This window comes from Pocillopora damicornis, chromosome 1, assembly GCF_964200805.1.
Source record: "Pocillopora damicornis chromosome 1, jaPocDami1.2, whole genome shotgun sequence".
Classification (NCBI taxonomy): Eukaryota; Metazoa; Cnidaria; class Anthozoa; order Scleractinia; family Pocilloporidae; genus Pocillopora; species Pocillopora damicornis.
The window spans coordinates 35,404,844-35,430,826 of NC_142670.1; the positions used below are offsets into that span (position 1 = coordinate 35,404,844).

The following is a 25,983-nucleotide window of genomic DNA, read 5'->3' on the forward strand; positions in this document are numbered from 1 at the left end:
GTATCTTCAATGGCCAAGTGGAGTTTCATCCTTGTTTTCTGTAAGCGCCTTGGCTGTTTACAACCATTATCTAAAAATTTTAAGCTTTTTCATTCTTTTTTTCTAATTATTAAGGAGGGGAGGCTCCATGGGTGGGGTGGGCGCCACTGGGAAGGGAACAGAGATAATGAGTGGGATATTCGTCAAAGGAGCGTATTGAAGAGTTAGAGGATGAACGAAGACGGCATCTGCTGAAAGAATGTATCATGCAACTTTTAGGTTTAAAAACTATGCATGTCAAATGGGCGCTTTCTTTGTTACAAATTGTCCAAGACGTCAAGATTGTCTCATCTGAGGTTGAAATAAGGATCTCTTGCATATTTTGCTGGTGCACTAATTTTTATGAGATTTCAATCTCTTTCAAGTTCAACAAAATTAACTCAAATTAAAATTCAATAAAATAGTTTCAATGAAATGTATTTGAAAACCAGTGATAAACCAACTTTTCTCTATCCTCGATACACTTTTTTCACAAGGAAACTAGATTTACGGTCTTAATTCTAAATCGCTGGCACTTTTTTCATTTGGAATCGGAGACTCTTTGGTGCAGTGGCTATACTCCAAGCTTGGTGAGCCCTAGCCCTGACCGACAATTTATGTTGTGTTATTGAGCTAGTTACTTCACACAATGTCTGTGCTTATTTCTTCATTTAGCTTTTGTTTGTTTTGTTTCTGTCAAGCTAGGATAACCTCTGCGGGGTAATAAATGGATTTTTTTAAGATTTAATTTAACTCGAATGTTTGAAATCGTCATTCGTTTTGTTCCAGCTGGAGCAGAAGTCGATTTGTGGTATTACTTCACATTCTCCTGCGCGGAGTATAAAATAAAGTAAAGTATATTTTTATTTAGGATTTGTTTAATGGTCTAAAATTCAATAAATGGAGTAATTGTGCTCACAAGACAGAACTCAGCTTTTTTGCAAGCTACTGTCTTTTTTCGTGGTCTTAATGTATCATTTATAATTTCTTCATAATAACTATCAACTTTTTTTGTTGCAACCAGACTAATTGACTCGTTGCAGTTATTGCAGGTTTGATTGAGTATGATAAGCAAGCACGTGCACAAGATTGGAAACGAGTCCAGGAGTTTGACGGGAAAAAAGTTCTCTCAGTTTCACGGGGAAATTATGTGGAACTAAACTTTACAATAGGCAGCGACTTTCCACTACTATGTATATTGGGATTTAATCTTGAAATTCGTGATGGCAGTAGTCAGTCAACCAATCTTCTTGGTGAATTCTGTGGAGATTACGGAACTGGAGTAGTGAGATCCAGTGGACGATACATGTGGTTGAAATTTATCGGGACAGATCTCTATAACTTCGACGTATTCTATACTGCCAGATCCGTCAATGAAACAGGCATGATGTTTCTTTCAATTAATCAATATATACCTATATATATGCATATAGATATATATCTATTACTAATTTTAAATTCCAGAAACAAGTAGACTTTTAGTTAACAGAGTAACAGAAGTGGTAGGTTTTGAGCTGGGTAAAAAAGTAGAAAAAGATGCTTTTGGTCTGGTCTCGAGCGTAGAACGAAGAAATGAAAATCTCCAAAACTACAAGGTTTTATCCACTTTGTGAGATTATTTCGCCATTCCGCGAGGAATTTCTTTACTTCTTTTGCTGAAAGCCAGGTTTCTTTTTACTTTCACCTATGGACTCTTTTCCTTTTTATTTTTCTCCATTCACATGCTAGTTTTAAACGCAGACGGATAACAGAGATTTTCGCCCGCATTTCAATATCTCACCAAAATGTTCTTGAAAATCATAGTGAAATCAATAATGCTTAGTTTGACATGAAAAAAAAATTAAAACATAGAAAAATAGAAAGGTGGCACTCGAAGGTCTACCGTATCCTTAAATCCACAGACAGACAGGTGGAGACAAAGAAATGGGAAGGATACAAATAGAATCCGTATGTTACTTTGGCCTGAACACTGAATTGTGTCAGAGTTAGAATATTTTTTGATGTGCATGTATACGAATTATCCTCCCGAACTGTTTCTAAGGTTTTCTGCATACATACACCATAATAATTCCAACAATTGCTTTCCTTTTTTCTTTGAAATCTAATATAGTCAATCCTACGTTGGATCAAGCTACAAATACGCAGTATGTATTTTTGAACAGAACCTCTAAACTGTGGTGCCCAGTAAAAGGTGCGCCAGCTCCATACATTGTATGGAGAAAAGATGGTGTCACTGTTCAAAATAGTACCAGCATAACATTTCAGCTTCAAGTAACTTCAGAAGACAACGTGAATTACAGCTGCGAGGTAAGAAGAGATGGAGAGGTATTAAGAAGAAACATCAGCCTCAGAATTGAAGGTGAGGTATTATTGTTTTGTTGAAGTATATCAGTACTTTGTATAATTGGATTATCTAAACCTGTACTTTTTCATTTGCTCAAAATTCTAACCCCCCCGAAAAACGTTTAAGCCACTTTGGTGGTTGGATCTTATTTGACCTTTCAAAAGTGATCTTTCCATATCCCTTTAATTTAATTTGTATATTGTTTTTAGGTTTGAATGTTAATTATTTGTATGATAGCTATCTCGTGAAGGGGAAGGCGTATATGATGATAACCAAAGGAAATTCACATTTCTACGCTTAAACTTGTTTCTCTTTCAAGTGAAGTTACTTTACCAGTTTGTCGACTTTAGCGCCTGCATAGAGTGTACCTGTAGTTCGTGTTTTCAATCCAGTTTTCATCTTTGACTCATGATCAGTTAATTTACATCGTAACTCTGAAGTGTTCGTTTAATCTTGGTAATTGTGATTTTACAGTAATGTTCTATCAAAGTGAAATATTCTTCGTTGCCAAAACAGCTGACTTAAGTCTTTCAAATTTGAAGCCTTTGTTGACGAATTTTAACGGCCAATCATTTCTTGCCTCATTTTAGAGTGCCCAGGCCCTTGTGAATGTGACGTCTTCCACCAAACTATCGTTAGTGTGAATTGTAGTGGAAAAAGCTTTAATTCAATTGCATGGAAATTTCCGCCTGCTATGTCAAAATTGTGAGTGTAATTAAACAGTTATAAATACCAAGAAAAGATTGACCCAAAGGCCTGCTTCTCCACTAGAAGCCCTATTCTTAGAGGAATTCCTCTCATGCTATCGTAGACCTTATTCTCAAAGGAATTACTTTCATGTTATGGCAAGACTCAAATCGATTAGGATAACCCCAGGACAACGTAAAATGTACCATAACAGGTAGTCGAGTCGTGGGAATTCTTAATGTGCACAATTTTCTACGCTGGATTGGCTATATCCTCCTAGGATCTACAAGGAAGGGTTTGATCCTAAAATAATTTAACAGAGATAAGTTCAAGAATAAGGCTTACATGTGGGATTCAGTCTCTTTACTTGATCCTCTCTTAAAACTAGTAACGCGTACGTCCTAAACCGTGCGAATTTAACACTCAGCGTGTAGTTTAATAAAAAAGTGGGAAATGAAGGATTTCCTTTATCGGGTTGATCAAAGAGTGCAATTAGTTCTCAAGCCACGCTAACGAAGAATCTAAACTCATTTTAAGTTTTAACTCTCAATTTCAACAAAGGTTGCAGCACACAGAGCTGTAAACGTTCTATAATAAAAAAACTTATCGGTTCAGTTTGGTTTATCTGTTGACGTTGTGACAAATTTAGTTTGCGCTATTTTTTCACTTTCACTGGTGTAATAACTGACCAGAAATCAATGTAACTATCTCGATGCCAAGGTTAAATATAAGGAATAAATTATTCGATCAATGAGATTTGAACCATAAAACAGTTGCTTAATACCAAAGGAAGTAAAAGAACGCCAATCATAAGAAGCAGCGCATGGGCCAATTGCTAACACTGCTCTTAACATTGCAAGGTTCAGTGACCAACTGGTGAGAGTGTTTGACTCCAGATTGACAGGTTCGGATTTAAGCCCTGGCCAGATCAATGTATTTTGTTTTGGGGAAAGACATTCTCTCTAGCCAGAGATCAAAAATAGATACAGTGAAACTAAGAAACTACGAAAACTATCGATGAAGTTCCCGGCGATGGGCTATCGTTCCACTCAAATAGAGTATCATCACTTTCAATATCCCTACTCTTCAGAAAGTGACAAAATATCAGGCGGTGATGGATCATTAGGCTGACAAGAGTAATCTATGATTCAAGATAAGATATTAGTCATTTATTAGTTGTTTTCTTTATAAATTTCCTTATAGTTTTGACAATGAAGAGATTAGACGTTCAGGTGTCATTCTTATCGTAACGGTTGTACTCAGCATGTACATTACACGTTCTAACGTTATCTTGATAGGCACTTAAGCAACAACAAGCTGAAGGACTTGCCCCAAGGAATCTTCAGTAATTATACCCAGCTGGAGTGGCTGTAAGCCAGGACTATTTGTTATTTGTGCCAGACACATTTGTAATGATTCTTAATAGGAATTTGAGTTACAGTGAACTAAAGGACTCCTCACCGAGTAATCTGCGGTTGTAATGTTGAGTCTTTCTAGCTCCCAAAAATCATGACTAGCTTCGCCCAACCTTTACATGAACACCTGATGTGTACCTGAACTCATTACTTCAGTCACTGTGTCAGTGACACGGACTGACGTGTGATCTTGTGGCCTGATCGTCCGGATGGGGGTAGTCCTGCGAAGGATTGTTGTCGACAGACAATATTTATTTACTCGACCCTTAGGATAACCTCCACTGGACTTATCGAAACGTTGGAATTGGTTCCGAACACAATCCTTCGAAGCACCACTTTCACCCGGACAATAATAATTACCCGATAAATTCTTCTTAATTTGGGGAGCCTCCCCGCTAGAGATTGTGAAATTCCCCCCACCCCTGCTTTTTTAGTGTTAATGGGTATTTAACCAATTCCCCCTCCCCCTCCTTCAGGCTCTGGGTTTACATAGAGCTCTCAAATCTAAGAATTAAGGCACAGTTTCCAAAAATTAAGAAAAAATACTTAGCGTGAAAATGGATCGAGCTCACTTACAGTTCTGGTTAAGCACAAAATAGGCTTTATTCATGGCTGATAGAAAAGAAATGATTACATAGACTTGTTTGAGCCCCTCTATCAAAGCTCACACGAAAGTACAGCATTACCGGATGAACCCTTTGATTTAATGTAATTATCGAATACATGGTAATGAACACCACCCTCTATCAATTCTTGGCAGGGATATTAGCAACAACCAGTTGAAGGAATTACCATCAGGCATATTCAGTAACTATACCAAGCTGTCCGCCCTGTAAGTTAGGACCATTTCTTATTTTTGTAAAGAATTCCTAAGATCCATCTCGCACAGGGCAAGATAGATATCATATCAAAGCATGCAAGGAAATACAGCATTACTGGATACACGCTTCAATTCAACGTAATTGTTGAATATATCGTAACACCACCCTCTATCAATTTTTGGCAGGGTTATAGGCAACAACCAGTTGAAGGAATTACCATCAAGCATATTCAGTAACAATACCAAGCTGGACACCCTGTAAGTTGGGACTCTTTCTCCTTTTTGTAAAGAATGCCTCTAGAGGAGAAAGTTTCTTCTTGTTGCGCTTGATTTTAAATCTGCTATAAAGTATACGTTTGTTGGGAAAAGAAAAATAAACAATAGACCATCAATGAAGCAACACAAAATAAGCCAACTTTTCAGGTCGAATTTAACGTATGCAAGTCACAAATTTATTCTAACATTCAACTTGAACCTTGTGGCGAAGTGATGTTATCTCACTTTTCCAGCTTTACAACAAAATGTGTAAAGCACTTAGTTGTTCTCAGTGCTTAAAAATTTAAAAACCAACAAGTTTCAGTTAGTTTTGAGCCATATTATAATTCGTAGTGCTACCTTAGGTTTCTATATGTAAAAAAACGGAAAAGGCATCGGTTCTTCTAGAATATGACTTCGTTAGGGGATTAGAACATTAAAAAATAAGAAATTTCTAGCACACACAGTTCCTTCACTTAACTTTCATAACTGGAGGCACATAGTTTGTCTTCTGACTTTTTATAGACCTGTTTCATACGTCCCCAATATTAAACTAAAATATATGTAAAGTAAAAAGTAAGGACTATTCTTCTTAGTTTTAATCCTGTTGACATTTTAAAAGGAAGACAATAGGACGTAAACAGATAATTTCAGGGACAATTAGTGGCATTCAAGGCTTTATAATAATTAGACTGTGTCGCTAAAGTCACAGATTTGTATTATTGCTTGATACATTAGTCTTGATAGACCCGTCAGCCCCCGCTATAAAAAGCTGAGCTCGGAATCCATCTTACATGCAGGGAGGATGTAGTTTTTAATTACTTAGTGATTATTCACCCCAATATAATCAAATTAATCGTTAATAATTTATACTGTCATCCATTCAAGCACTTCTCAGCCTTATTCCCTTTGGAGCGTTAAGTTGGGAAAAGGAGGAAGTGGGGGAATAGCCCTTAGAGGCCTATTTTTACTATCCAAAGGGAAGTGCGTCTCGTTGTGTCGTTCAATCGTCCTTGATTTCGATGGATGAAAAGAAAACTCAGGCACGATATCATTTATTCGAGTCTCTCATTAAGGCTCTCTAAGATTCTAATTCATTGTGCATTGATTTTGGTCCAGAGGATGTGACCATCACTTTTGAATGCGGGTTGCAAGTTTCAATTCTGCGATAAAAAGACAATCTGTATAAAACAAGGTAAACTTTATTTATGCTGGAATGCTGATTATACGAAGCTGTCGAGAGATGTACCCATTAGTCGCATCTTCTTCATTTTCATTACATCTGCTTGTAATCAAGTGTAGATACAGGTCACAAGTTTCAATTTCTCAGTTAAAGAAAATCCGAATAGGATTTTTATAATATGCTATCACCAAAAAACATCCAATGTAGAGTATGAACCTCGACTTGCATAAAATCATGCATGTTTTGTTGTTTTTCCTCCCAAATTGTAGGAGGGTCTTGTAATGATAGGACTGTGGTGCAAGATATCGTGACCTTGTAGAACCATGTGTTTTTAGGCTAGTAGGCCATCAAACCTGTCAAACATGGAATTTACCCTCGATTTACACTCGAAGCTGGACATCTATCAAGTAGTGTCTCCCACAAGATACATCGCGTCAGAAGCCCTCGATATATACACTCTGGTTTAACCTTTACCTCCAAGGAAGAGAAAGGTAGGATCGATACAGTCTTCCAGATGTGGAATAATTACTGTTTGGCAACAATTTCGAGCGCTAAACAAATTTCAGTCTTAGTAGAGCGGACTGACATGTAAGAATGTAAGTGGATCTGGACTCATGACCAGAGAGATGCCTTCGAAGAGATCAAAGACGCTGTTAAAAAAAGCGGCAGAACTCAAGTACTTCAGAAAGGGTGACCCAACATAGGGCCAAGGAGATACGTCCAAGAATAGACTTGACTTTTTACTAATGCGGCATGGTGAACCAGTGACACTCCCGTTGGCAAAGAGGAAGTACTCTAAGATCGACAAGTAATTTTTGTTCCCGGCCTTGGCACGGAGCATAACCACCAATATGTGTTCGTTAAGAAAGTCATCCCGCGGACTGATCAAAAAGCCCTGGTCTTTATTATGCAGAAGCCCTTAGCATCAGCACCCAATAAGCTAGAGTGCCTTGTTACCACTTCAGCAGTATGACTACGAGATAAGCTACAAGCGTAGGAAAAGGATGCTGCCGGCCGGCTATCTATCAAGAGCTTTCATGAAGGACTGGGAGCTTACCCGCGCAGAACAAGTGGTCGATCGCATTCATACCAACCATTTCCTTTCCGTTCCGGATCACCAACTCAATGAAAACTCTACAGAGGCTAAAAAACACAACCTTGGATGGCTTTCCTGATACAAAAGATGATCCTCCAGCAGTCATCTGGCCGAGCCGCTCTAGACGAGCCTCAAGCACCTCCGTTAGCAGACGCTACAGTATGACCTAACAACTAGACAAAGCCACAGCGGCAAAACCAAGAACTGGCCAGTCACTTCTGTAACACCTGACAAGCTCCAAGCAATGGAGACCAGACCATTAGATCTGGACGGTTGTAAAAGCCGTCAAGTTACTTGCAGGACTATACTGACTATAGACCACCAACCCCACCCATCTACCGCTTAAGAGTTCATAGCCACAGAGTACATATCACTGACTGTAAGGCATGCAAATTTTGCTTCACAAAGCCTAATCAGGAGACGAACATGCCGGTTTTCTTTTAATCATCTCTTTTGAAGTCCGAAGCAAATTATTTTAAACGTAGTTTTTATTTTAAATCATGACTATACCTGGCATTATAAACCTGGACATAGCGTTCTAGTCCGCACCTGCTCAATTTAACACGCTGTTTATAATTTTTGATATAACTATTGAGACGTTTTGTGTCATTTTTTTCAAATTTTCCACTCTTGTCCTTTATCGGTAACCATCTACAAAACTTCAAGAGGTCAGGGTTGACAAGACCACTCGAAATCAATGGGAAAACTACTTTAAAGGAATGCTTACTCAGCTTTTATATGCACTTTGTTGATGCTCAAAGGAACGATTACAAAATCATAAAAACAGAGGTAAACATTGTAAGTACTTTCGTGACTAAGACGTAGAGACAGTTATTAACATATTATTAGCGGTAAAGAGATCCTGTAATTGAGCAGAAAGTACCACACAGGGAGATCGGATAGCTATGGCTTTTTGTACTTTAAGCATCCAACCTCTTATCACGAGTCTACAGGTAACGTCCACAGCAAAGCAGTGCTCGTTCGCCGATGATGCAGGTGGGACAGGCTCTACTACAGAGATGAAGAGATAGTGAGCCATGTTGAGTACCTTGGGTCCAGACTTTGGCTACTTTTCAAACGGCAAAGAGCGCTGGATTATCGCAAAGCCGAACAAGTAAGAGAGTGTGAAAGAAGTATTTAAGGAAACGGTCATTAACATGAGTGAAAGCGAAGATACATCTAGTCGCGGCGATAAGTTCACGGGAGTATCAGGAGGATTACATCAATGAGGTGTCTGATTGGGTGAGCGAGGTAGTTTAATTGGCAAAGTTCGCTCAGAAAAGAGGCACAGTCATGCTATGCTGCTTTCACCTTCGGCTTAGAATATCCGTCGACTTACCTCCTCAGAACCAGGATCTACTAAAGCCACTGGAGAATGCAATATCTCCACTGCTTATTGTTGCAATAACGGAACACAATTGTAATCAGCCAGATTAAACGGGAGTTCCGTAATGCTGTCAAACTACAATATGACTGGCCAGTCCATGATATTCCCTCCTCATGTCCACGTGTGTATGCGGGAAAGTCTTTACGTTAGACCACGCCATGATTTCGTACAACGACATAATGTTCTGAGAGACCTGGACCCTGAACTCTTAAGTGCGGTATGCAACGATGTTAAAGGCGAACCCGTCCTTCAAGACATCAGCTGAGAACAAATGAACAGAGGAGCTAACAAAGCACAAGGCTGGTCATTCTTGCACATGGATTCTGCGAGCACCAACGATGGGCATTCTTTGACGTCAGGGTTTTTCCAACCAGATACCATGTCATGGAAGAGCCTAGAGCCACAAAATATCTATGGTAAGTATGAGAATGAGAGGAAGCGACAGTAATCAAGGACAGTTCTCGACACTGAACATGGAACATTTACACCTCTAATATTTACCACAACCGGCGGGATTGGCTAAGAATGCTTGACTTCAGATAACACAGTCGTCTCGCGAAAATGATAGTTTTAGCGAAAAGCAATATGCAAAGTAGGGCAAAAACCTGTTTTTTCCTAATAAAATACGCCTTCATCTACTCGAGGGGTCAAGATTAACGAGAAGAGTCGCTTGCGATGCAAAGAAAGCTGATTTTGACGTCCAGACAACAGAGAGAAGGAAGTCGACTCCGAAATTTTAGATTTCATCAGCTTTTAATCGATTTTTTAAGCGTAGTTATTTTAAACATGGATTCAATTTCTAGCCAAATATTGCTTTATTTTATTAATTTTTTTAAAATAAAGATCGGTATTAAATCACAGTACATACCTGCTGGATATATATAGCTTGGAATGACCTTTGAGTTTGAGTTGAGTTTGTTAGTTACGCCGAAGATAAACACTGAAAAGACTATCAATGAAGCAACATCACAAAGTTTTTAGCCACTGCGAGACAAATCAAAGCAACGTTCGGTCACATTTTAAGTACGCAGGTTACTAATCTATCCCAGCATCAAAAATAAGTCGAAAAGTTATCTCATTGTGAATGGTTTTTTAAGACTCTAAAGGACAAAAGTAATCACCGGTGAAACCTGTACTTTGCGTATGAATTAAAGCCCATTAAAAGTACTTATTTTCGATGAATGTACAAGAAAGGAGGAGAGACAACAAGAAAACTCAGGCAGGCAGATATCATTTATTTGAGTCTCTCAAAAAGGCTCTCTAAGAGTCCTCTCCTCTGTGCATTTGATCCACAGATTGTGATCATCGCTCTTGAATGCGCGTTGCAAGTTTCAATTCTACGATAAAACGACAATCTATATAAAACAAAGTAAACGTTATTTATGTTAGAATAATTATTAAGCAAAGCTGTCAAGTGGTATACCCACTGATTACATTTCTTCGTTTACATTATAACTGTTTGTAATCGGGTGTGGACACCGGTCGCAAGTTACATTTTCTAGTTTGAAGAAAACCTGAGAAAGGTATTTGTGATATACTATCAAGGTAAGACATCCAATGCAGAATATGAACCTTGACTTTAAATTTAAAATAAAAATAAAGATAAAATTATGCCTCTTACGTTGTTTCCCCTCCAAATTGTAAGAGAGTTTTTTAATGGTAGGAGTGTGTTGCTAGATATCGTGACCTAGAAGAATTATGTGCTGTAGAGCTGGTAGGCCATCAAACCGGTTCAAAGACCAAACTGGTAAGCCATCAAACCTTAACAAATATGACGCCGCAAGCAGATACCAGCAGCAAAACATCAGTTCTCAGCCACAAACAGCGAAGCAAATCTTCGCTTCTTTGTGCCAGTTCCACCAAGGCTAGATCGTTGGGAGATTTAGAAAACAATTGCAAAAATTGACTTCAAACATGGAATTTACCCTCCATTTACACTCGAAGCTGGAAGACTACGAGCAGCGACGTTCATCACATGTATCGGGTCAGAAGCGCTCGATATCCTGGTTTACCCGGTAAACACAACACAAAAGTAAACGTTATAGGTACCTTCGTGGCTAAGACATGGAGACAATTATTAACTTGTCACTGGCGGTAAAAAGATCTTGTCACTGAGCAGAAGGGGTCACACAGGGAGATCTGGTCGCTATGGCTCTTTTTATTCTTAACGTCCAGCCTATGATCACGTGTCTACAGGTGGCGTCCACAGCAAAGCAGCGCCGGTTCCTCAATGATGCTGGTGGGACAGGTTATTTAACAGAAATGAGATAGTAGGGCATGCGAAGTACCTTGGGTCCAGATTTTGGCTTCTTCCCAAACAAAAAGAAGTGATGGATTATCACAAAGCCGGACAAGATGGAAAGTGTGAAGGAAGTATTTAAAGAAAAGGACGTTAAAATAACAGTATAGAATGGAAGGCACAACGGGGCACAGCAATAGGGTCACGAGAGTATCAAGAGGAATTCGTCAGGAAGAAGGTGCCTGATTGGGTCAGTGAAATAGATTAATTGGCAAAGTTCGCTTGAACGCAGGCAAAGTAATACCATGCCGTTTCCACCTTCGGTTTAAAACATCGATGGACTTATTTTCTGGCAACACTGCTCAAGTACCAGGAACTTCTAGAGCCAGTTGAGAATGTAATATCTCTGGGACTAATTACTGGGATAACGAAACGCAAGTGTAATCAGCTGGATACGGACATCCAGCGCTCCTATTTGCCTGGGAGGCGCCTGTGCCTTGCAAATCCAAGGCGAGAGTACGCTTCATCAGTCAAAGTGATAACGCACCTCATTAAGCATCTCAAACATCTTTAACACACCAGCTACCCAACGAGTCTCTTAGTAAATCGGCACACAACGTAATCAGTTCCCGAAGACCAGGAAAACTCAAAGACACCAGGGTAAGGGCACAACCAAAGATTAAGCTAGTGCTTGACCTGGCAGCTGTAAAAGGGTCATCGGTGTGGCTGACAGTACTTCCTCTCCGAGAAATGGGCTCCAATTTGATTAAACAGGAGTTCTGTAATGCTGTCAAACTACAATGTGGCTGGCCAGTCGATGATATTCCCTCCACGTACCCACGAGTGTATGCAGACAAGTATGTACGTTAGACAACGCCATGATTTGTAAACGAGGCGGATTTGTCATACAACGACATAATGAGCCGAGAATTCTGGACATTGAACACGGAACATTAACATCCCTACTATTTACCACAACCGGCAGAATGAGTGACTTCGATAAGAAAAAAATATGATTGTACTCGAAAGTAGTATCAAAACTGCTATTATGAATACCATTGTTATCATTACCACTGTTGTCATAGCTGTGGTTGTATCATTTATTTGACACTTTGATTTTAATTTCAAAATGGGCCTTTGCCAGGTATCCTAAACGCTCAGAATATTCATTAGCCTCCTGACATTGAAATGCGATCAATATTCGATTTGATCGGATTTCATAAGGCAAGAACAGATAAAATGCAACGTCAGGAAAAGAAAAAGAGTTAAAGAACATTCTATGTGCACCGCTATCAGATAATTAACTATAAGAGTTTACCGCTTTGCGCTTACGAGCTGTCGGTGGATTATGAACCAAGTCTCAGTGCGACCATTAGGCAAAATACGAAAATGCTCTAGAACAAAGTGGAAGTACTCGGTTTGAGTCCAGAAATGTTTTTTAGATTTTTATAGAGCTGTTTCATGCGTCCCTAAAGATTATTAACCCTTCAAGTAAAATCCTTCCTAAGCCAAAGTTCTGTGTTTGCAATAATTGTACTAATGCTGGAGACAACTTAAACTGCAGTTGCGATTGTTCCTTGTCGGAACAATAACAATAAATTGATATTTCTGTGAAACTTTATCAGCTTCAGAGCTCAGAAGCCTATTTTCAAAGATGGCTACTGTTCTAATGTTGTAAAATTACACACTATTTGCGGCTCTTTTATTCTGCCGTGACCATGGGAAATTAGCCTTTTCCTTAGCAGTCCTACCACAAATTAGTGGCAAATGGTAGAAAGGGAGTCAATTAAATTTATCGGGGTTCCTCCTAGGAAGGATGTAATTGAAGAAATCATAGATGAATTTTGCTATAGGCATCAGCAAGCGAAGAGCAAGATTTAGAAATGGATTTGTTCGGTGCTTACCCCAAAAAACTCTAGCTGGTCAAAATATTGATGATAATGATAATGCATTTAGACTGATAAAGCAGCTCAATACTTCTTACAAACACCAACTGTCGTCTTTTGCTGAAAGGAGCTTGGAAAACAACCAGTTGGAGGACTTGCCAAAAGACATATTCAGTAACAACATCGACCTAATAGTGCTGTAAGTAAAAAAGTAAAGAGTATTTTCAATAGTTTTACTCCAGGCCTACTGAATTTGTAAAAGGAAGACAAGAGGACATAAACACATAATTTGAGGGACAGTTGAAACATTTAAGGTATAACAATGATTAAACCTTGTAGCCAAGGTTATAAATTATGGCCACATTCTAAGTACGCAGACCATTAATTTGTCCTAGCGGCCAAGTTGCAATTTATTGCGTGAAAAATTTTATCTCCAGGCCGATTTTGGTCAAAAGTACTTACCAGTGAAACCTGTAGTACTAAGCGTACGACGTAAAGCGCATGAAATGTGCTTGTTTACAACGAATGAGCCAGGAGAGACAACAAGAAAACTCAGGCACGATATCATTTATTCAAGTCTCTCGATAAGGCTCTCTAAGAGTCCTATTGATTGTGCATTTAACTTACTCCAGAGGATGTGATTATCGCTTTTGAATGCGGGTTGCAAGGTTGAATTGTACGATAAAAAGACAATCTATATTAAACAAGGTATGAGTTATTTGTGTTGGAATAATAACTATGCGAAGCTGTCGAGTGGTATACCCACTAGTCACATTCTCTTCATTTACAATATAATTGTTTATAATCAGGAGAGGACATTGGTCGAAAGTTACAATTTCTCAATTAAAGAAAATCTGAAAAAGGTTTTTGATATATTATCACGGAAAAAACATCCAATGCAGAGTAAGAACCTCGAATTGCTTAAAACTATGCATGTTATGTCGTTTTCCCTCCAAAATTGTAAGAGGGTCTTACAATGGTAAGACTGTAGTGCGAGATATCGTGAGTTAGTGACCTTAAGTGTTTTTGAGCTGGTAGGCCATCAAATCGGTTCAAAGTCCTGTTTACCTTGTTTTTTCTAATAATTCGGGCCGCTAACGCTACATGGAAGCAGCTTTTAACCTGTGTTTCAGTCGAATTTAAGCTGACTTTGGACCTAAACACAGCGACAGAATCTAGACAAATATGACGTGGCTAGCAGATAGCAGCAGCAATGCATCAGTTTCAAGCAACAAACATCGGAGCAAATCTTCACTTCTAATGTTCAAGTTCTTTCGAGGCTAGAACTTCGTGGAGATCTAGAAAAATATTGAAATAAATAACTTGAAACACAGAATTTATCCTCCATTTACACTTGAAGCTGAACGGCTATCGAGTAACGTCTTTCATCACATGTATCGTGTCAGAGGCTCTCCATATCCACCCTGGTTTACCCTTTACCCCTAAGGGGGAGAAAGGCAGGATCGATAAAGTCTTAGAGATGTGGATTAATTACTGCTAAGACGAACACGATCAAAAGTGCAGATATTATGAGGGCTAGTGAGATACTTTTTCAAATTCGTATAAGACCTTTCAAGAATGTAAGAGCCACTACGCCGCCTTTTACGCAAGAATGCCTAGTGGATCTAGACTCACGAGCAGAAAGATGCCTTCAAAGAATTCAAAGACCCTGTTTCTAAAGCACCAGTACTCAATTACTTTTCTAAGAGTGACCCAACAGGGAGACAAGAAGATACGTCCAAGGATGGGTTTGGCTTTTTACTGTTGCAGCATTGTCAACCAGTGACATATATAAGTGGGGCGCTCTCGTTGGCAGATAGAAAGTATTCACAAGTAATGTTTGGCGTCGGTCCTTGGCATTAAGCGTATCCACCAATATGGACGGCTTCTTTGCTGCAGAAGATGATCTCCTTGCGGCAATCCATCCCAGGCGCTCCAGACGAGCCTCAAGTACTTCTGCTAGCAGACGCTCATATATTATTTTCACAACTAAGCAAAGTTATAGTGGCAATACCAGCAAGGCCCAGTCTCTGTCTGAAACACGGGACAAGCCCTAAGTAGTGGACTTCAGACCACTAGATGTGATCAAAGACCATAGGGCATGCAAATTATGCTTCATAAAGCCTGATCAGGAGACCAACACACCGGTTCTCTTTTAACCAGCTCTTTTGAACTCTTAAAAAAAAACTGGATTATTTTGCACAAAATTTTGATTTTAGGTCATGACTATAACTGGCAGTATAAACCTGAACATAGCGTCTTCTTCGCACCTGTTGGGATGAACATGCTTCATATAATTTTAAATGTTTTCGGGCACATGAAGACAACACTACATGACCGTACATAATCTTACCCGTAACATTAATTTTTGGGCAGCTTTATAATCTATTTAAGGCATTAATATGAAACACGAAGAGAAAACATCGCATCTTAAACAAACGAGTCTGTTAGCGGGTGTGTTTTAGGGCCTCGTGTAGAACATGTTCCTAAGTCTTAGAGATGTGGATTAATTACTGCTAAGTAAGACGAACACAATCAGCAGTGAAGAGATTATAAGGGCTAGTGAGGTACCTTTTTAAATTCCTATAAAACCTTTCAAGAATGTAAGAGCCACTACGCCGCCTGTTACGCAAGAATGCTGAGTGGAAATGGACTCATTACCACAAAGATGCCTTCAAAGAGTTCAAAGACGCTGTCTCTAAAGCTCCAGTACTCAATTACTTTAGTAAGAGCGACCAAACAGGGGGACAAGACGATGCGTCCAAGGATGGGTTTGGCTTTTTACTGATACAGCATGGTCAACCAGTGACATATAGAAGTGGGGCGCTCTCGGTGGCAGACAGGAAGTATTCACAGGTCGAGAAGTAGTTTTTGGCGTTGGTCCTTGGCATTGAGCGTATCCACCAATATGGACGGCTTCTTTGCGGCAGAAGATGATCACCATACGGCAATCCATCCCAGGCGCTCCAGACAAGCCTCAAGTACCTCTGCTGACTGACGCTCAAATATTATTTTCACAACTAGGCAAAGTCATAGTGGCAATACCAGCAAAGCCCAGTCTCTGTCTGTAACACCAGACAAGCCCTAAGTAGTGGACGCCGGACCACTAGATCTGATCAGTGACTATAACGCATGCAAATTATGCTTCATAAAGCCTGGTCAGGAGACTAACATACCGGTTCTCTATTAATTAACTCTTTTGAACTCTTAACAAAAACTAGATTAATTTGCGCATAATTTTGATTTTAGGTCATGGCTATACCTGGCAGTATAAACCTGAACGTAGCGTTCTCCTTTGCACCTGCTGGATTGAACACGCTTCATATAATCTTAAATGGAACAATTGAGACATGTTGTGTCGTTATTTTAAAATTCCCCACTCTTTTCCTTTATAGGTAATCAACCCCTAGCCTCCCCTGCAATCAATGTTTTCTGGCACATTATGAGGACAACAATACGTGACCGAGCATAATCTTACCGTTACATGCATTTTTGGGCAGCTTCATAATCTATTTAAGGCATTAATATGAAACACGAAGAGAAAACATAGCATCTTAAACAAACGAGTCTGTTAGCGGGTGTGTTTCAGGGCCTCATGTAGGACATGAAAGAGATATGATCCTTTGTAATGTTTGCTCATAACTGTAGAAAAGACCTAAAAACAAACTTACAAAGGTACTTACATATCGGTCTCGCTTGAGCCAAGGGTCAAGAGTCAAAAAAACATCAAGAGGTCCTGGTTGTCAAGGCCACTCGAAATCAAAGGGAAAATTACTTGAAAGGGATGCTGACTCAACTTTTATATGCGCGTGATGATGCTCAAAGGACCGATGACAAAAACAAAAACAAAAAAAAACTAGAATTAAACGTTAGAGGTACGTTCGTGGCTAAGACGTGAAGACAATTATTAAATTATTATTGGCGGTAAAAAGATCCTGTCACTGAGTTGGAGGGACCACGCGGGGAGATCCGATCGTTGTGGCTCTTTTTGTTCTTACCGTCCAGCCTATGATCACGTGTCTACAGGTGGCGTCCGCGGCAAAGCAGACGTAGTTCCCCAATGATGCTAGTGGGACAGGTTATACTACAAAAATGAGATAGTAAGGCATGCGGAGTACTCTGGGTCCAGATTTTGGCTTCTTCCCAAACAAAAAGAAGTGATGGATTATCGAAAAGCCAAACAAGACGGAAAGTGTGAAGGAAGTATTTAAAGAAAAGGACATCAAAACAACATTATAGAATGGAAGGCACAACGAGGCGCGGCCATAGGCTTACGAGAGTAGCAAGAGAAATTCGTCAGTGAGAAGGTGTCTGGTTGGGTCAGTGAAGTAGGGTAATTGGTGGAGTTCGCTCAGACACAGACACAGGCATGCTATGTCATTTCCATCTCGGGCTTAAAACATCGGTAGACGCACTTTCTGGCAACGCTGCCCGAGGCATCAGGATCTACTAGAGCCACTGGAGAAAGCAACAACTCTGAGACTTATTCCTGGAATATCGAAACGCAAGTGTAATCAGCTGGCAACGACCATGCTAGCTCCAATGTTCGCCTTGGAGGCGCCTGTGCCTTGCAAATCTAAGCCGGAAGTACGCTTCATCAGTCAAAGTGTCAACGCACCTCGTTAAGTATCTCAAACATTTCAAACACAACAGCTAACGGTGAGTCTCTTGGTAAGTCGGCACAGAACGTAATCACTTTCGAAAGACCAGGAGAACCACAAAAGATCAGGCGAGTGCTTGACCAAGTAGCTGGAAAAGGCTGACAATACTTCCTTTCCGAGAATTGGGCGCCAACCTGATTAAACAGGAGTTCCGTGCTGCTGTCAAACTACAATATCACTGGCCAGTGGATGATATTACAGCTGAACAGAGGATCTAACAAAGCACAAGGCTGGTCATTCATGCACGTGGACTCTGCGAGCACCAATTATCGGCATTCTTTGATGTCAGGGTTTGCCACCCAAATGCCAAGTCCTGTAAGAGCCTAGAGCCACAAAAAACCCACAGATATGCATGAGAATAAGAAGAAGCACCGCTAATTAAGGACATTTCTCGACATTTAACACGAAACATTAACATCCCTCATATTTACCACCACCGGCAGGAAGAGTGACTTCGATAAGAATAAAATATGATAGTACTCGAAAGTAGTGTCATAATTGTATCTTTCTCATCATTATCATTGTTATTCTTGCTATGGTTGCTTTTTTCTTCCACAAAATGGGCCCTTGTTTGCTAACCTTAACACTCAGACTCTACACCGGCTGCCTTGTCACTGAAATGCGATGAATTTCGATTTCATAGGATTTAATGAGGCAAGAAAAGATAAGATACAACGTCATGGAAAGAAAAAGAGTTAAAGAACATTCTATGAAAAGGGAGGAGGAGGAGGGGGGAGATGGCCACTGCTAGAGGCCTATTTTTTTGCCACCCGAAGAGAAGGGCGCTTCGTTGTGTCGTTCAATTGTGCTTGGTTTTGAATTTGCTAAAAAGGATGAGTTTGTTAGTTACGCCGTAGATGAACGATACACCATCAATGGAGTGACATCACAAAGTCTTTAACCTCTATGTGACATATCAAAACAAAGTCCTGTCATATTTAAAATAGGCAGGTTACTAATTTATCCTAGCATCCCAGTTGAACCTTGTTGCGTCCAAGAGTTGATTCAATCTGACAAGTTTATGAGGATCTAAGAGTCACACGTACTCACCAGTGAAAAGTAAAGAACTTAACGTTCAATGTAAGGTGAAGAAAGGAACTTATTTTCGATAACTGTACGAGGCCTAGAGAGACAAGAAGAAGACTAAGGCATAACATCATTTTTTTAGAGTCTCTCAATAACAAATCCATCCATTGAGAGATAAAAATCACAGGGAGGACACTGTGTATGTAAAGTTAAAAAACAAATTATTCAGAAAATTTGCGTCTTGGTATGTTAAACTCCCCCCCCACCCCTGGAATCAACGTCACCTGGCTTGTAATAAGGACTGCTCTAAATGACCGTGTGTAATCTTAGATCTCAATACGTAAAACAGGGCAGATGACATCGGTTTTTAGACAATGCGACTTTGTCAGCAGATTATGATTCTAAAAAAATGTCATTTTCGAGCAAACACGGGGCCTGTACCATGTTTACAAGCACAATGTAATCAAAACCCCTCTCTATTACTTTTGGTAGGTGGTTGAACAACAATCAGTTGAAGAAATTACCATCAGGCATTTTCAGCAACAACACCCATCTGGGATGGCTGTAAGTTTGGAGTCTGTCTTATTTATGTAAGGAACGCGTTAAATCCATCGCGCATTGATAAAAATACCAACAGATATGACCAACGATGTCTTAGCTCCAAATGAAATCAGCTACGCAGCAGGAATGTTTTATTTTTGTAAACATGGAATTTTTTTACCCTGCACGTACAATGGAGTAGTGGTGCAGCTCAAATGCACCCTCTCACTCCACCCTCCTATCCCCTGTGCTACACTCTCCCCTCACTTCTGCTGAACACTACATACCATTCCCATTTATATATCTTCATATTTTGCTCGCTTTATAAATCATCCAAGAAAACTTGTGAAGTGTATTCCGAAGTTAATGTGTTCTGAGGTTAGTGTTTTCAAAAACAATTTCCTTTCCAATCGTAGTTTATTATATTGTATAATCTCTTTGTCAAAGACTGCACTCCCAAGTGTCGCCTTTTAAAAGTTTTCCCATGATAAGCTTCTTTGGTCAAACAGTGGCGTAGCTTGTCGAAAAGAAAATCTATTAAACCAGAGAAAGAAATCTATACAATGAAGGAACATCACACCGCGTCAATCTAGAGTTTGATTAGTAAAAAATGGTTTAAACATGGCGTTATCATTTGTGCTGGTACAAGTGAAGACACTGTGTATGTAAAGTTGAAAAAAACTATTCAGGCCATTTGTGTCTTGGTATTTCTTAAACTTCCCCTCCCTGCAATCAATGTCGCCTGGATTATAATGAGGACTGCTCTAAATGACAGTGTGCAATCTTAGGCCTCTATATGTAAAACTGGACAGAAGACATCGGTTATCAGACAATATGACTTTATTAGCAGATTATAACTAAATTATACGTCATTTACGAGCATACACGGTGCCCCCACCATGTTGATAAGCACAATGTAATTAAAACCCCTTTCTGTTACTTTTGGTAGGAGGTTGCAGAACAATCAGTTGAACAAATTACCGTCAGGTATTTTCAGTAACAACACCAAGCTGAGATGGCTGTAAGTTTGGAGTCTGTCTTATTTATGTAAGGAACGCGTCAAATCCATCGCGCATTGATAAAAGTAACAACAGATACGAGCAGCGATGTCTTAGCTCCAAATGAAATCAGCTACGAAGCAGGAATGTTTCATTTTTGTGAACATGGAGATTTATTCCCCTGCAAGTACAATGGAGTAGTGGTGTAGGTCAAATGCACCCTTTGACTCCACATTCCTGCCCCCTGTGCTACATCCCTATCCTCACTTCTGCTGAACACTACATACCATTCGCATGTATATATCTTCAAATTTTGCTCACTTTATAAATTATCAAAGAAAACTTGTGAAGTGCATTCCGAAGTTTTATGTGTTCTGAAGTTAGTGTTTTCAAAAAGAATTTCCTTTCTAATCGTAGTTTATTATATTGTATAATCTTTTTGTCAAAGACTGCACTCCCAAGTATCGCCTTTTAAAAGTTTTCCCATGATAAGCTTCTTTGGTCAAACAGTGGCATAGCTCGTCGAAAAGAAAATCTAGTAAACCAGAGAAAGAAATCTATACAATGAAGGAACATCACACAGCGTCGATCTCCATGCAACAAATCGAAACAGAGTCAGGTCAATAATCACTGGGACACACATTAATTCACCTATTGCTCTGTCCAGACAACAGAGGGAAAGAATACGACCGTGAAATTTAAGATTTTATCAGCTTTTGATTGACTTTTTAAAAGTAGCCATTTAAACATGGATTTTTCATGAAGATTAGTATTAAAATATAATACCTACATAATAGTAGTATCATAATTGTTATTATAAATGTCATTGTTATCATTACCAAATGTAGTTATTGCTGGGGTTGCAGGATTTATTTGACACTTTGTGGTATCCTTTGTTTGGTATCCTTAACCCTGAGACTCTTCACCAGCTTCCTGTCATTGAAATGCGATCAATGTTTGATTTTATATGATTTATAAGGCTAGAAAAGATTATATGCAACGCTAGGGAAAGATAAACAGTTAAAGTACATTCTATGCGCACCGACATCAAATAAACAACTATGAGAGTTTACCGCTCTACGCTTGCGAGGTGTAAATGGATGATGAACCAAGTTTAAATGAAACCATTCGGCAAAATACGAGAAAATACTGTAGAAAAAAGTGGAAGCATCGATTTTGAGTTCAAAAATGTTATTCACATTTTTGTAGAGCTGTTTCATATGTCCCGAAAGAACATTAGCCCTTCAAGTAAGATCCTCTGTGAGCTAAAGTCCTTTGTTTGTGATTACGGTACTCATGCTGGAGACAACTTGAACTGCAGCTACGGTTGTTCTTCATCAGTGTTGGTCATACAGTGATATTCGTTGCGGTTCCAATGTAATAAAATTAAACATCTATTTTCGGCTCTTTTATTCTGCTGTGATCGTGAGAAATTAACCTTTTCCTAAGCTGCAACACCTGGCAAGACCCAAGTAGTGGAAGCCGGAGACACTAGATCTCGACGGTTGTAAAAGCCATCAAGTTACTCGCAGGACTATGCATAAGTATAATCGAATGGCTGCCTGTAGACCACCCAAAATATGAAAAAAGGGAAACATTGAACACATAGAGCCTGACTTTATTCGTACGAAAGATTCACAGTAAGTTTTTTTTAATTTAAGCTTCTTCAAAAGTGTTAAAATTGTGTCTTTTTACCATTTTCTGTGAGAATATGGATGTAATTGTAAGCCTGTGGTGTGAGGTCTGAGGCGCGAAACGTTTTTATTCGTTAGTTTCCTGAGATGAAAACTAAATTGAAACGACCATCATGCTTTAACTAATGACATAATGACCCTGATATTACTTACCGTTCAACAGAATTCAAACTATCTTTAAGTTCTCGCATTTAACGTCTCCTTGAAATATGAGAAAACCCATACTATTTTCCCGTCAATCATAGATTTTGTAAGCGGCCCATAATCAATCATAAGATATTTTTTTTATGAAGTAAGAAAGATGTTATCACCAATCCCTAGCTTTCAAGTGTTTTTATCCCTTTCGCTCGCAAGATCTCATCATTAACTCTCTCTACTGTCTGCCCTAAATCCTTAAGATGTTAGTGCGGAGAATTTGGCATTGGATCGACTAATAATCTACTAAATCATCTTTTTCTCTATTCTCATCACATGTGTATTTGATATTGTAAGGATATTTTGAAGAGAAATTCTGTCTTGGTCATTCATGGGAGTTAAACGGTTAAAGCGTCTTTTTTTCCGAGGGCTTAGGGCTTAGTAGTAATGATGCCTATATACACTCATCACGACAGTGTTTACACGTGAAGACTTTCAAGGGTTTTTTCTTTTCCTGTTTCCTTTGAAGATTCAGGCCCACTACCAATTGTATTTCTAATCAAGTAAACTTTGGGATACGGGCAGCTTTAAACCTAGAAAGCGACCACACTTAATGAAAAATAAGATGCCATACGTCCTTCTACTGAGCGTCTTTTTCCGAGAAGTTTCTTCAATATGCGAGGGCTTCTTGGCTATTAACAGGATTAAAAAGGTGAAAAAAAATTGATACCGAGAGAATTTTTTATGGATATTTTGTGGTTAAATAACCTCGGGTATTTTCATTTCAAATATTTTGAAAAATAACATAGAACCAGCTATATTCAACATGGTTTCTTCACTGTGGACCACTATCTTTGACGTTATTCGTCACCAGGAGGAAATAATGTGCCTAGTCCTCACCTATCCATCACTCGAGAGTTCAAAACCACAGAGTATATATCACTGACTATAAAGCATGCAAATTATGCTTCATAAAGCCTGAAAGGAAGAATAACATGCCGGTTCCCTTTTAATCACCTCTTTTAAAGTCTCAGACAAATTTTTTTAAACAGGATACATATATTACAGTTATCATGACAATAGCTGGTAATATAAACCTAAACACGAATAAAGGGGGTAAGTTTCTAAAGAAACTGTGGTGCTGCGTTGGCGGGAAAGTATAACATGGTAATTTAGTGTTAACAACTGAGTTGAACACGTAAATTGGCCACCGTAAAGGGTGTAAAGGCTTTACCCTCTACGGGGGCCGGCTTATGTTTTGAAGTCAGTTGATAACACCAAATTACCTGTTAAACCAAGCATAGCGTTTTAATTTGCGCATGCTCAAATGAACACATGGTGTAGACAAATCGGATAAATGAGTGTACATGCTTGTAACACACAAGAAATTTTACGCGCGTAAAGGAATAGGAACGACAATATTTACATAGTATAACTATCGAGGCAAAATGGCGGCATTTTTTAAATTCCCATTGTCTGTTTTCCTTTCACGAGGAGAAACCCGAACCAAAACAGACAAGACTAACGTTTTCAGGAAAGTTTCCGTCTACGTCACTAAAACCTTCTAAAACCTTAAAACCTTCTACGTCACAAAAAAAAATATGTTGCAGAAGCAGGTGTGGATTTATCAACAGAAGTAGAGCATCCTTAATATGGCTACAATTTCGTAGCACCTTTTGCCTTAAGCCGGCGACACACTTTGGGATTTTATGCGCCAATTGCAGCCAATTATATCGCCACATATAGCTGCTGACACACTTGGCGATTTTTTTTGCCGATCGCGAAAATGTGGCACTTCATCCCAGGTTCCATAGGGTGACGTTTAAAAATTGCGCGAACCAATATAAACAAACAGAATGGCGACAGCGAAATGAAAAAATTGTTGGCTGCTGCCATAATTTTGCACCCAAAGCGCTTCAGGAAGCGTTCTTAAAAGTGGGACAATGGGAAAGTATGGTCAAAGACATGGATTTATTGAAACGCAGAGTATTTCTTGAGACGATTACCGTAGTCGCTCGACGTTACACCAAATAAGCATGGCTTTTTTGACCACAGTGTGGTCAAATTTACCTCTTTTTCTTCGGTTCAGAAACAATTTGCGATGCCTTTCTCCATTTGAAAAATCATGTGATAATATCGCCCAACTTGATTGGTTAATTTTACTGCCGACTCCCAGAGTAAAAAGGCGAGAAAATCGCGGGAACGGACAGACTCAGCGAATGCCGGCGAATTAAATCGCCGATATCTGATATGCCAGATATCGGCGATTTTATACCCCGATCGCGGAGATTGGCGAATGTCGCAATCGCAGCACCGAGCACAAGTGGCGATTTTCGCCGATCACCGTGATCGGCGTATAAAATCGCCAGGTGTGTCACCGGCTTTAGCGCTTCTTTACGTCATCGCCTCCTCGGTAGTTAAATCCCTGGCGAAAAAGTTTGTTTTTTTGGTGGAAAACCAGCGTCAGCTTTGTTTGCAAAGGAATAAGAATGGTAGCCCTAAACGCTCAAAAGACACGAGTAATGAAGCATGTGCAGTCATTTTGTCGCTGTGTCTTACGGGAATTATTTCAAATAAAACTGTTGAGACATTTTTTGTTATCATTTTAAATTGTCCCACTCTTTAAAAAGTAACATTAGCACGAAAAGTTTGTTAGCGGGTATGTTCCATGACCTCAGGTAGAACATGAAAAAATATGTGTTCTCTTGTATTTTTTGCCCATAACTATCAAACGTAACCTCAACAAAATAACGAAGGTGGGCCAAGGGTTAAGAGTCAAAAAACGTCACTCAAAAAAGGCCACTCGAAATCAAAAAGGAAACTTGTCTGAAAGGATGCTAACTCAGCTTTTACATACGCATGGTGATGCTCAAAGGACCCATTACAAAATCAATAAAAACATAAGTAAACAGTACGTTCGAGACTAATACGTAGCGACAATTACTAACTTATCGCTGGCGGTTAAGAGATCCCGCCACTGAGAAGAAGGGACCACAAAGGGAGATCCGATCTCTACGGCCCTTTGTACTCTTAGCATCCAGCCTTCATCCACGAGTCTACAGGTGAGGTCCACAGCAAAGCAGTGCTGGTTCGCCAATGATGCGGGTGGGGCAGGCTCCACTACAGAAATCAAGAGATGGTGGAACATGTTGAATACCCTGAGTCCAGATTTTGGCTACTTCTTAAACGCCAAGAAGTGCTGGATTATCGCAAAGCGGGACAAGAAAGAAAGTGTGAAAGAAATATTTAAGGACACAGACATTAGTATGACAATGGAAGGGAAAAACCATTAAAGAGCGGCGATCGGCTCAGGAGAGGAATTCGTCAATGAGGTGTCTGATTTGGTCACTGAAATAGTTCAATTCGTATAGTTTCCTCAGATATAACCAAAGGCATGCCTCGCCTTTCACCTTCGGCTTAAACATCGCTGGACTTACTTTCTAAGAACACTGCCCGACATCCAGGATCTATTAGAGCCACTGGAGAATGTAATATTTCTGGTGCTTATTTACACTTTTGCTTCCCAGTGCCCTAGTATGGTGAAATGACTTAATTTTGGGGTACAAAACGAGCGTATCTTCAAACCTCATGAAGCCTCT

General features: G+C 39.5%; 1 protein-coding gene across 1 annotated transcript; it reads left to right on the forward strand.

Moving 5' to 3' along the window:
* Positions 1-25,677, forward strand: LOC149053523 (uncharacterized). The gene is made up of 5 exons (XM_089183207.1): positions 1-40; positions 1,071-1,400; positions 2,129-2,377; positions 2,953-3,067; positions 25,419-25,677. The coding sequence occupies exons 1-5, from the start codon at positions 10-12 to the stop codon at positions 25,675-25,677; spliced, it is 984 nt and encodes a 327-aa protein (XP_089039333.1). The 5' UTR covers positions 1-9.
* The last annotated feature ends 306 nt before the right edge of the window (positions 25,678-25,983 follow it).

Excerpts from the sequence above, each read along its gene's own strand:
- LOC149053523 (XM_089183207.1), top strand. The coding sequence starts at position 10 with ATGGCCAAGTGGAGTTTCATCCTTGTTTTCT. Across the intron at positions 2,378-2,952 it reads CATCAGCCTCAGAATTGAAG|AGTGCCCAGGCCCTTGTGAA; the intron begins GTGAGGTATTAT and ends GCCTCATTTTAG. Across the intron at positions 3,068-25,418 it reads CCGCCTGCTATGTCAAAATT|CATCCAGCCTTCATCCACGA; the intron begins GTGAGTGTAATT and ends TTGTACTCTTAG.